General features: G+C 39.6%; 1 protein-coding gene across 4 annotated transcripts in view; it reads left to right on the top strand.

Moving 5' to 3' along the window:
• LOC106136785 (adenomatous polyposis coli protein) overlaps nt 1–13,305 on the top strand; it is a 54,582-nt gene extending 41,277 nt beyond the window's left edge. For all 4 annotated transcript variants that reach the window (XM_060946153.1, XM_060946154.1, XM_060946152.1 and 1 more), the window contains 8 exons: nt 1,763–1,884; nt 2,488–2,579; nt 3,063–3,115; nt 3,749–3,978; nt 6,334–6,408; nt 6,716–6,795; nt 7,076–7,149; nt 7,774–13,305. In XM_060946153.1, the coding sequence (XP_060802136.1) occupies nt 1,763–1,884; nt 2,488–2,579; nt 3,063–3,115; nt 3,749–3,978; nt 6,334–6,408; nt 6,716–6,795; nt 7,076–7,149; nt 7,774–11,987 (4,940 nt within the window). In that variant the 3' untranslated portion in view covers nt 11,988–13,305. The remainder of the gene's footprint in view (nt 1–1,762; nt 1,885–2,487; nt 2,580–3,062; nt 3,116–3,748; nt 3,979–6,333; nt 6,409–6,715; nt 6,796–7,075; nt 7,150–7,773) is intronic.
• The last annotated feature ends 7 nt before the right edge of the window (nt 13,306–13,312 follow it).

Genomic DNA, 13,312 nt, shown 5'->3' with positions numbered 1-13,312 from the left:
ATCAGACGCAAATACTTAAACAGATCTATGAAATTGTCAAAAACGTAATTGCCTGTAAATTTGAGGTTTGCCCTTGATTTCCCTGGAATACCATCATCAGATCCTGACTAGGTAACAACGGGACCAACTTGAAAGTATACTCTACCGAACAAAAAAAGAATCACGTAAATCGGTCCATAAATCTCGGCGTAATCGGTATGCATAAATAAAACACCCGAATTTTATTTTCTATTAACTATCACGAGTTGTCTCGATGCTCGATAGATGGCGTTGGCATCGAGATAGATCGCGCTATGGTTTCGTTACCGTCATTTAGCTAGGTAGCGTAAAATTTTTAATTTATCGTGTAATTTTAGCAGCGCCCCTAGCGGACATACGCGAAACTACATATTACGCACTACAAATATTTTGATTTGAAATTATTATTCGTTTGATTCATTAACTTTTAACTTGACTTATTTAACTTATTTTACTCTCTATTTCAGTTAATTTTTGATTTGTTGATTAGATTTGATATTTTTGATAGTGATAGGTGTCGAAGTGCGAGAAGTCTTAAATATTGGTTAGTAAAAAATACGTATCAGTTGCGGAAAGCAGGATGGCACTAAATAGGATGGGATGGGACAGGATAGGACTGGACGGGGCAGGACGGGACACAACAGGTTGGGACGGGACGGAACAGAACGAGAAGAGACGGGACAAGACGGGAGAAGCCATATGAATTTAAACCAAATATAAACAAAAAACAGCCCCGCACGATACGGGATAAAAAAATGGGTGAAATTTTATATCCTTATAATATAAATACATTTGCGCGGGCGAAGCCGCGGGCAAAAGCTAGTTATACATAAAAACCTTCCTCTTGAATCACTCTACCTGTTACAAATAAACCGCATCAAAATCCGTTGCGTAATTTTAAAGATTTAAGCATACAGACAAACAGACTAAAATAGCGACTTTGTTTTATACTATGTAGTGAAAACTCACTATTGACAATATATAGGTTTTATTTTTCGATTGCCTCTGTGGCTCAGCGGTAGTACGCTTGTCTGTGATACCGGAGGTCCCGGGTTCGAATCCCGGTCAGGGCATGATGAGAAAACTTTTTCTGATTGGCTCGGGTCTTGGATGTTTATCTGTATAAGTATTTATCATAAAATATAGTATCGATGAGTTTGTATCTCGTAACACAAGTCTCAAACTCACTTCGAGGCTAAAATTCGTTAATAAAATTCTCTTTCTCTCCTGGACGAGTAGGCAGAGCCTACATCTTTCCACTAGCCACGATCCCTGCATACTTCTTTCGTTGTATTTACATTTATAGATCTATGCAAGCAAGTTCAACGGAGTTTTACTATTCGATTTCTTCCAAAACCATCGACCAATAGTAAAATCGATTCACGCTGTCTTTCCTTGTATATGCTTAAATTTTAAAAACCACTTAACATATTTTGTTGCGAGTTCTTTTAGGATGATTCAAGAAGGAGGTTCATGTTAGGTAATTAGGTATTACACATAAACATTACATGCCTGAAAATATGTATATTAATGTAAAAATAGTATCATTCATTCATTCAGTAAAAATAGTATGAATAACATATTTATATACAAATATTGTTTACTAATCTGTGAATAACGATGTGGGCTATATTGTTACTACTTAAGCATATAATAACTTTTAATATGTCTTTATAATATAGCTGTTTGTTATTCCTAATGAATAAATAAATAAATAATTAAAATTCTCGTTTTTTTTTTTCAGAAAACGAATGCGAACCATCGGTGTTCGAAGAGCGTCCGTCTCGTTTCGTGGTGGAACACACTCCTGCGCAGTTCTCGTCGGCCACAAGTCTAAGCAGCCTTACCATCGATGACGAGCCTAGGGTGAGTGGATTCGAATCTCGAAAGAAATTACATAAAATCACACTAGAATAGAATAGATTTATTTTCAAAATTGGATACAAGGTATCACTTATTGACGTCACTTCTTTCTGGAGGGGTGTAGGCAGAGACTACTTATACTTTTATCTTCTGTCGTCTGTACCAATTTCTAAGTTGATCTTGGATTTGGTGACCCTGCGCTTTCTACCTGATTTCAGGTGACCTGACCTTGGTGATTTTTTTGACCTGACAGGCGAGATGATTGACATTGATAATAATTCATATTCGCCTGAATGTGCAGTTGTCATTTCTATATTTTCCCCCCGCCATAAAACACATCGGTTAGCAATCAAACTAATGTAGGTACGTCAGTAATTGGGATACCCACATAGTATAAAGAAACGTCGCTTCCCGCGTCTGTTTCTCTGTATGTATGTTTATGCTTAGATCTTAAAAACTACACGACGGATTTTGTTGCAGTTTTTTTTAATAGATAGAGTGATTCAAGAGGAAGGTTTACATGTATTAATGCTGCCCGTGCGAAGCCGAGGCGGGTCGCTAGTGTATCATATGCCCAATTTCATATTTTTTTTTTCTTTTTCACAGCAATCCATTAAACTGGCAAGCAAGATACCGCAGGGAACGCTGCCTGTCAATAACGAAGCAGCCAGTGACAACCGACAACAGAATATGGACAGGTATTATGACAATCAAAGTAATATTATAAATTCGAAAGTAAGTTTTTTTGTTTGGGTACTTCCTGGGTTTTCTACTGAATATATCCTGGAGAAGGACATGGGGTATCTTTCATCCCGGTACAAATATAGTTCCCGTGGGATTTGCGAAAAGCCTATATTCTTTTGCAGGTGGCGCTAAATACATCGCTTTATGTGGGTGGCGTTTAATTTGTTGCTTTTCGTAGGCGGTGCCTATTTCGTCGTTTATATGTAGATGGCGTTAAATTCGTCGCTTTTTGTAGATAGCGCTAAATTCACGCGGGCGAAGCAGCGGGTAAAAGCTTGTAATTAAAATATTTTTAATGTTTTGCTTGCGGATTTGAAGTCGGATAATGGACCAACCAACTCAAAATTTAGCTTCAACTTACACTATGTTCTTGGTAAATGTGTTGTCTTTTTATAGGTGAAATAAAATTTTAACCAAATCTTTTTTTCTTTTATTAGAGATCCGGCTCTACCACCAGTGCAAAATGAAGCGACTAACGCAGTATTCAAAGGTATGTAGTCTTTTTTTGTTCATAAAGAATCTTGTATTTGTGGAAGATTCCTAAATTAAAGATAAAAATGGTCTATGCACTCTAACAATGTATTCAAAAGTTAGTCTTCATTTTTACTTTCTTACATTATGAGTACATTGGGGACCAAAAGAATAATATATCGCTCGATAATTGTAACATGATTCGAAATGTCAGAGATAAAATACAGGTTATATGCGCATTTAATACCTGGGTGACCGAGCATTGCTCGGTGCTGGGGATCGATCCTGGTCTGGCTGAAAACTCAGATTTTTTGTTAATTGTTTCAAACTTGGAGTACCTACTTATTGATTAATTACGTCAGTCACTACTTTTGTCAATGGTTTCAAATGAAATCATGTCTAGCGACCAAATTATTTTGGGTAAAGAAAAGATTTTTCCCACACATGGGAATTCCCAGCTAAATCGATTTTTTACGCCTGTATATATAACTCGATTTCCGACAAAATCAAAAGTTAAAAGACATAATGTTCAGGATTTAATTTTAAAACAATAGGTATGTTCAGATATTACGGTTTAGTTTTACTACTTTTCTAGTTTGTTTTCTGAGTAAATATCGTCTTGCATGCTAAATCGATTTTTTCTCAATTCCAGGCACTCATACACCAAGCGACGTGTGCAAAATATACTTCACCGAAGACACGCCCGCCATTTTATCAAAAGCCGGCAGCAACTCCAACTTATCCGTACTGTCTATAGAATCCGCCCCGGTGTTGCCCAAGATCGAACCTGTACCCCTTCAGGACCAAGACAGTTCCGATAGCTCAAATTTGAGCGACGCGGGAGATTTGCTAGAAGAATGCATCCAGAAAGGGATTGCTAAGGTATGTAATATATATTTGTTATAGTCTGTTTTTTCCAATGCCATACGCCATCTTGTGGTAAGCCGCCATCTTGGAGTGAAATATTAAGAAAGGGATTGCCAAGGTTAATATAGGTTATATGGTACTAGCTTTTGCCCGCGGCTTCGCCCGCGCAAATGTATTTATATTATAAGGATATAAAATTTCACCCATTTTTTTATCCCGTATCGTGCGGGGCTGTTTTTTGTTTATATTTGGTTTAAATTCATATGGCTTCTCCCGTCTTGTCCCGTCTCTTCTCGTTCTGTTCCGTCCCGTCCCAACCTGTTGTGTCCCGTCCTGCCCCGTCCAGTCCTATCCTGTCCCATCCCATCCTATTTAGTGCCATCCTGCTTTCCGCAACTGATACGTATTTTTTACTAACCAATATTTAAGACTTCTCGCACTTCGACACCTATCACTATCAAAAATATCAAATCTAATCAACAAATCAAAAATTAACTGAAATAGAGAGTAAAATAAGTTAAATAAGTCAAGTTAAAAGTTAATGAATCAAACGAATAATAATTTCAAATCAAAATATTTGTAGTGCGTAATATGTAGTTTCGCGTATGTCCGCTAGGGGCGCTGCTAAAATTACACGATAAATTAAAAATTTTACGCTACCTAGCTAAATGACGGTAACGAAACCATAGCGCGATCTATCTCGATGCCAACGCCATCTATCGAGCATCGAGACAACTCGTGATAGTTAATAGAAAATAAAATTCGGGTGTTTTATTTATGCATACCGATTACGCCGAGATTTATGGACCGATTTACGTGATTCTTTTTTTGTTCGGTAGAGTATACTTTCAAGTTGGTCCCGTTGTTACCTAGTCAGGATCTGATGATGGTATTCCAGGGAAATCAAGGGCAAACCTCAAATTTACAGGCAATTACGTTTTTGACAATTTCATAGATCTGTTTAAGTATTTGCGTCTGATAGTCATCATCCCATGTGAATGAGCTGATGATGGAAGGTACAACTCCTCAACGGTTAGGAGTTGAAAGAAAATTCTTACGAAGTTATACGTACATGTGAGGCTATTAGGTTGACCTGATAATAAAAAGTAAATCTCATTAACGTTAAGAATTTAGGTGAAAATGGATGCGGACAAATTTCGTAGCTGTTTGTATGGGTAGTGTTAACACAAAATAGGGATTTAAAGGCGTGATGTTATTAATGTTATGCATGTATGTACATAATTATGTATGTTATTATGTATGTTAAAGAGACGACTGAAAGTTGTCATACAAAGTCTTTTTTTTTAAGGATGGGAAATCATCAAATGACCTCTCCCGCTCTGGGTGGAACGGAAGGGAGTGTCAGACTTTTACTGACTAAAACCCACCTCGTTCCTTCAGTTGCCCTTTGCGTTCCGGGGCCACGGTATCTCGTTAGAACTTTCCCGCAGCCCCGGCTCAGTTTATCCCGTTTCCCCCCCTTGGGGGTTGACATTTCAAAAATCCCTTCTTAGTGCTCACTTATGTTACTAAAGGAACCTCTGTTCAAAATCTCAGACTCCTATACCGAGCGGTTTCGGCTGTGCGTTAATAAATCAGTCACCCAATCGCACCCCCTAAATCACGATTGGAGGGTAGTTTGAAAAAACTTATAATGTCAAACATATTTACTTGCCTATGTACGTGTTCATGCCAAGTTTCAAGTTTATAAACCCAAGGAATAAGATTTTTCATAGAAACGTTTTTACCCCTTTTCCCCCCCTTGGGGGTTGAATTTCCAAAAATCCTTTCTTAGTGCTCCCCTACATATCCCAAGGAACCTACATTCCAAATTTCAGCTGTCTACGACCAGTAGTTTCGACTGTGCGTTGTCTGTCAGTCAGTCACTCAGTAACGGAAGAGTTTTATATATATAGATGATTTGTTTTGAGTTTCTCTCCCCTATCATTGTAGCCATCTTGGAGTGATGTTGTTAGAAAAGGTAACTCGATATATTAATAGCCTAAAAATAATAACCTTACTGCACTAGCTTTGGTAGTCTTTTTTGCTGAAAAATTGAGATTTGCTGATCGCAATGATTTTCTGAAGGGAATTTCTTACTCTGTTAGATATTTTATTTATATTTTATTTGAAACCCCCGGCCTACATTGTCGAACGATCTTTTTATAATGTGACGCATTGCCTTGCAACTTATTTCATACGAATCCAACGCAAAGAATTGCAACGCATTGGATTTTGACGCAAATAATCGCAATGAAGCCAACACAACGTTGCGCAACAAATTATATTGCAAATTCTGATTTCAAATCCCAGTTTAAAACACTATTCTGATTAATTGTAATTTTTCTAAGGTTGTTCTCTTATTTCCAGGTGGTGAAGAACAAAGGGCCGCCTTCAGACGCGTCTTCCGCCAACCAATTCAGTACGAGAGATGATAACGTTTACGTAAGTGTATATTCTCTGGTATATTTCGATGATGTTTTGAAGCTATGCTTGAAGTAAATTTTTAAATTGACAGAAGTCTAGTAAAAAATCCTACCCGTGCGAAGTCAGAGCGGCTAGGGCATTAATAAAGTAAAAGCCTTAGTTCTTGTTATGAAATTAAGTCAAGAATTCATGGTCAGAGGCTTACCCCGAACTCCACTTCCGAGTGAGGATGCGACCGTGACTAAAGCCAAGAGGAAGTAGGATTTACAGTCAACTTGCTTTTAACTTTTGACACTATAATAATTATAATTATTTTTCATCTCAGCGTTCCTTGCCACCGTATCTGCGTTCGTCCACAGAGACCGTCAAGATGTCAAATGAGTTTGGAAGGAATGTGCGAGATAGGTAAGTTATTATGTATTTTTCATAGACGACGTACTATAAACAATTAGAGTTTTATATAAAGGATTGTGTGCTTTATCGTAATACTTTAAGATTACCATTTTTGAATGGTATCTGTAAAATGATTTGTGAGGATGTTTTATTTTTGTTTTAGATTTTGTATTATAGTTGCGTGATACTCGTTTTTTTTTCTACCTAATGACAATAGTTTTAGCAAATCTATCGTATGAGATTCAAGCATTGTGATTATTTATAGTAATAAAATGTGTATATTTGTAATCAGATCGTGTGGGTCGCCGCCGCCATTACCGCCAAAGAGTAGCGTCAGCAGCGCGCCGCCGCGCCCGCCGCCGCACGGTGCGTATGCACGCGTACACGCTCATACAACACAACTATTTTACATACATACATACAAACACGCACGCACACACAGAGAGATGAGCAAATCGAAATTATACACAACCATTATATCCTGACTCTAAATAGACAAGTTTGCATGAAGAGTTATGAATGTGGATGAAACGAAATAAGTATGCAGGGATTGTGGCAAGTGGAAAGATGTAGTCTGTGCCTACACTACATACATACATATAATCACGTCTATATCCTTTGCTTGCTTACACTACACCTCTTTAAAATAGTGTTTTGAATCTCAATTCCATCATTAAGCCATACAGCTGAACGTGGTCTTTCAGTCTTTTTAAGTCTGTTAGGTCTGTCTTTCCCTTAAGGGATAGAGACGTGTTTATATGCGTGTTTTCATTTCTTTAAAACATGAACGTTAAAATAAATTTCTATACCAAAATAATAAATATAGAAAGTAAATAATTTTTGTCTTTCACCATTTTTTAACATTGGTTACAATGAAGACTGTCAAGATTATATTTTGTTGTATAAGAATTCTTTGCCAAGTATGTTCTTTAAGAGGTGTACTACTACCATTGTAATATTGGTGGAAATAAATAAATGAATAATTTACAGGTCGAAGACAAGACAGCCGTTTACCAATAAAAACTCAAAACACGAGAGAGAAACCAGAACACCCTACCACCACCAATCTGGCCCGGAACGAGTCACAAAGCTCCCTCAGCCTGGACTCCTTCGGCTCCACCGACCGGGAGATCTTCGAGGAGACCGTCAAAGCGGGACTCTCGAGCGTCAACCCTAGAGCTAAGTACACTTTAGAGAGCAACAAAAACAAAGCGCACTCAGTAGAGAGACCTACTGAACATTCTAGACATCATAGACAACACAAATCTTTGGATAGAAGCGACAAAATTGCCCAACACAGACCTAAAATCAAAGACCCGGAGTTCGAACGAAATTTAGCCTCCGGCGCGTATAATCTGAAATCTTCAAACAAAATGAAGCGTTTAGAACAAGAATTTAGCAGTTTAACGCTGTCGAGATCGCCATATTCGTATCACGGCGACGCAACTTCGTCTTCGGCACATCATTCGCGCAAGAATTATTTGAGATACGACGACGGCCCTCCGAGCTTGCCAGCGAGGATAGACGAACCGCGTCGGTTGTTAGAACGAAGCAATTCCTTGAGCTCTTTAAGCAACGACTCGTTTGGCTCGACGGACAAAGAAGTTTTCGAACGTACCGTCCGTATGGGTATGTCTAAGCCGCAGCCGAAAAAGCGGGACGAGAAACCTCGCGGGCGAACCGAGGAGCGTCGAAGTAGGAAGTCCAGCCAGGGGGCCTTGGACAGGATGACGGGCGAGGAGTACTGCCGGGAGCGGGCCATCCTGGAGGAGGTGATAGCGCGCGGCGCCGCGGCGGCAAAAAACGTCCCGGCGTCGTCTGCGGCCGGAGTGCGCGCAGGCGACGCAAGCGGCAACACAAGCTACACTGGCTCTGAACATGATTCAGCTCTACACGAACTAAACGACACGGTAGAATCCATACCACAGGATGTGACGAACGAATCTGTGGATGATCAACAAAATGAGTCTATATTTGATCGGTCGAATGAGCTGCCGACAGTCGATTCGGGTAATACGACGCTCGAATCGAACGATGCGGTCGAAATGGATCGATCCAATGAATGTCTCGCGCCGAAATCTTTGAATACCACTCTAGAGTCTGAAACTCGTGACGAGTTGAACAGATCAAATGAATCTTACGCAGATGTTATGGACGGATCCTGGAGTGATGTAGATTCGCCGCCTAAGAATTATGATGTGGCGACGCTCACTAGAAAGAATAAAAATAAACTTGAATATACAGATATAAAATATACTCCGACAGATTTGAAATGCACAGACAAATACGATGATATATCGAGAATAAGTACGGACACGTGGAACGATAATACTTGTCCCGATGACGTCACGTTTCCTACTTTTAGCGGATCGGTACATCTAGTTTCGTCTATTCGCAGCGAAATAGCTGATCCGTCATCGGCATTGCCTGATCTTTTAGAAAAAAGCGAGGGCACCAACATGTTTTTACGCCCAGACTTGACCAACAAACTCGAAGGGCCGAGCCATTCAGAACTGACGGATGAGAAGTTAGATGATAGAATGTTAGATAGTGTCGCTGAACCTAGTTTTACGTCACTAGTTGATGATGCAGAGCACAAATTTGACTCTATTTTATCATCAGCTATAGAAAAAGAAGCCGCCCGTTTAGCCGCTCAGTTAAAATCTTCACAATACGCCATGGAAAACAGCGTAACGTCCCTTACCTCTTTAGACTTGGACAACGTAAGACCACCTTCGAACTTGGGTAGCTTATTATCTCTTAGTGCATCAGGGCAATGGGACGAATCTTCCGCCCAAATATCGAAAAAATCTCAACGCAGTCGTAAGAAATCTTTGCCTGTTGCCCTAATGGTCAAAAGGGCATTAAGTAACTCCATGCACCAAGGCAGTTCAGAGCATTTAGATAGCAACCCCGTCAGTTTCCTAGAGAACGTCAAACCTCCTTCGGAAATGGAACACTTGGACATGGAAAGCAGTATGGTGTCTGTGTCCAGTATTGTATCAGAAGTTGAAGAGATCAGAGAAAGAATCCCAGTGGTATTTGATTTCAAACAACCTGTGCAAGAATTGCCCATGTGCATGAACATCAATACAGTTTTCCAAGATTTAGATAAAGTTAATCCACCATCGTTGTTTGATGAAATGGCTGAATCTACATTAGAAATTGAGCAGACGACCGCGCATGAAGTGTTTGATGATTGCGTGTCGAATACATTAAATATCATTACTGATATTCCGTCAGGTTCTGAAAATGGCACGCCACTACCTTCTGACCTCAGCAGTGTTGAATCTACCCCGAAAAGACGACGTGATCCAAAGTATTTGACGCCCAAAGAAAAGAGGCATGTGTCTAAAGATAGATATCAAACTTACACCATAACAGATAGTGTCACTGAAAACGATGTTGTTCTAGAAGTCGAAGAAGAATTCATGACGTGGACTAAATCAGAAAGCGATCGATCTGATGACTATGTCACAGCCACTTCAGAGCCTAAATTGAAACGAAAATTGAGCGCTAAACAAAGGCGGCTAGAAGACAGAGCTAGGTACCAAACTCAAACCGTCGATATCAATAATGTACTCGCAGAACCACAGCCTAAACCCGACGCGAGTATAGAAAGTTTGAGACAGCGCTTAGCTGCAAAGAAAACTATGAAGCAGAAGCGGATCGAGGACGCAGAAAGATTCAGGACTAGAACTCTAAGCGAAGACATCCCGCCATCACCAACATTCGTCACTAGAGACGCTAATTTCGAAAACGTCGAAACCACAACTGGTTATGACAGTCTTTCCTCGAATGATCTCAATCATCAACAAATACTTGATGACAAAATTAATGACGACGTCTTTCCAAGAGACGTAGACAGCGGGCACAATGACGACGATAGCGAATTGAATTCCGCTCAGATGCAAACCTACACGAAAAGCTTCAGAAATTACCTACCTGTCATTGAAAGTCCTGCTGCGGTAGACTTTTGTGTCGTCAACAATTTGAAAAATATAGAAATGACAGCTTCATATAGAAGGAATTTGCAAAGTGATAAAAATCAAAATCCTAGTAGCAGCGACTTCGCGAGCTACGAAGGTGATAGTAATTCAGAAGATAGGGTTCATTCAGAATCTGATCCTGACACTCCTAGACCTAAACCTAAGATTATAAAACCGATGCGACGAGATGAAAGTCTAGACAGCAACGACTCGTTAGACAAAGAGTCTGAAGCGCCAAAAGCTATTCGAGGGCGAAAGAAGGCTATGTACGTGTCTCCTTATAGACGAACCGCGCCACCACCTAAAAAGCCAACACCTGTTACTAAAACAATTACGAAAACAGTCGCTCATACATCGAAAGGGCCAACTAGCCCCATAAAGGCTCACACGAGTGCCAAAACCCCAAACAAGACTCCCGTAGCGTCGAAGGCTCCCAGTGCTAATACATCGCCTAAGAAATCTTTAGCCAACAGGTCTCCTACAAAAACTGCACAACAAAAATCTATCGCGGTACCTCTCGGAGCTAAGCCTTTACCATTAGAAAGACAAGGCACGTTTACTAAAGAAGAGAGCACTGTACCGCCTAAAGACTTACCTGTGCCCGATAGAAAAGGCAGCGTTCCAAGGCTGGGGAAGCCCACATCTCCGACCAAACCTGCCAACACGTCACCCTCTCGATTACCGCAGTTCAGCAGGTATTCCCGCCCCACGGCTCCTAAAGCCGGACAGTCCAAAACATTAGGAAAAACCCCACATAAAAAGCCTGAACCAGCAATGAAGAATTCTCCTTCGAATCACAGTCTGCAAAGCAACGAGAGCGGCAAGACTGTAACACTGGCCTCGAGAGGCTCCCGACAGGGTTCGACTTCGAGCGTCAACTCTGTCCAGTCTTCCAAAACGAAGGACGTTGAGAGCAAAATAGCTAATCTGTGGAAAAAAGTTGAACAAGCTAAAAAACAACCGACCAAGCCAGATAAAAGAGTGTGGATCGAAAGCGACAAGACAGAGCCTCCCAAACTCATCAGGAGTTCCACTTTCGAAGGTCAGCCGAAGCAAAGTCAGATGCCGACCGCGCCTAAGCAAAAGTCTGCGATAGGGATCCGAGTATCACAAATACCTAGTTTAAGGCCCAAATCCACACCGGCCCGCAGCGCGCCGTCTACGACCAAAAAACCGACGAATTCTAGAACTTTCTCTAGGAAGCCAGTAACGTAAGTGACTTATAACTGTAGCGAACAAATTTAACCCTCTAAATAAGCTGAGAAGGCGAGTGGAATGACTTGATTTCGGTCAATTAGGTAGAATTGATCTATGTTGATTATTCGCACGGGATAGTGTTGATTTTTCAATCGGGTTAAAAATATACTAACTAGATATTAAATGTTATTATGTATTTATTTTATGAAAGTATATGAAGGAATCATGTTTATTTTCGAAACTAAATGAGTGAAAGAAAAGTAGTGATTATGATTTGATGTATTTTGTTTTGTACACTTTTTTGCATTTATTCCCGAGAAAATGGATGATATTGATTGTAATACTTAAGGATAAGTAATTTTGAAAGACAAAAACTGGCGTATTTTATTATTATTTTTTTGTAACCAAAATCGTGTAATGAGATGTTAACTATTAAATGTTTTACGTGGGCGTGACTTCAATACTTGTATGTTCAATGTATTCATTCTGTATAGACTATTATTTTATGAAAATAAATAAATTCCGATTAATTCAAATGGCGAAATAAACAATAATCTTCTCACAGTAATATATTCATAAACATTCAGGTTTTAGGCCAAAATGTATTTACCAACGACACCAAGCAGTTGTGCTAACCGTTTTATTTGTAGTCAAGAAAAGTACATGACTTTTGTTGCTATAAATAACAAAATGGCGGCGCAATATGGCCGTTTGTAAATAAATATCATCGAGAATAGCGTGTAAGTTTTACCATAATACAGTTTGTATATTTTTCATATAACTATGATAACGTCGCTTCATATAGTATGCACTCATCGTGTGAGGGGTAATTTTTTTACGTCTAGTCAGTTACGTTAAGCGGGTTAGTTTTAAAAAGAACGTGATTTGAAACAATGAATCGTACCGGACGGCAGTGCAGTCAACTGTAGGTTCACCTGGCTTCCTTTTTCTCGTCAGAAATATCGGATTTCTGACGAGAAACGTAGTGGATGTTTTTATGTTTTTTTTTGTAATACAATTGTTTGTATTTCATATTTCGTGGCATATGTATTGCCGTAGGTAATTCTAGTAAATAAAGTTGGTGCGTATCCTGTAAGCGGGATATACACTAGTAACAATTCCATGTTATAAGTTGGTAATTTATAGAAATAGGATCGCTTCTGACAATATTTAATTAATATCTGATACTGGAATCACTAAAGGTCCCCCCCCCCCCCCCCCCCACATGCCACCGTGTGTAGAAATGGCCATCTTTTCGTATAAATTGCAAGCCAGTTCAAGTTTTATTTTAGATTTAAGAAGCGTAACTTGGTAATAAATAATGCATACCGTATAATTTAATG

The sequence above is a fragment of the Amyelois transitella genome, chromosome 10, assembly GCF_032362555.1.
Source record: "Amyelois transitella isolate CPQ chromosome 10, ilAmyTran1.1, whole genome shotgun sequence".
Lineage (NCBI taxonomy): Eukaryota > Metazoa > Arthropoda > Insecta > Lepidoptera > Pyralidae > Amyelois > Amyelois transitella.
This window is presented reverse-complemented; position numbering and strand designations above follow the sequence as displayed.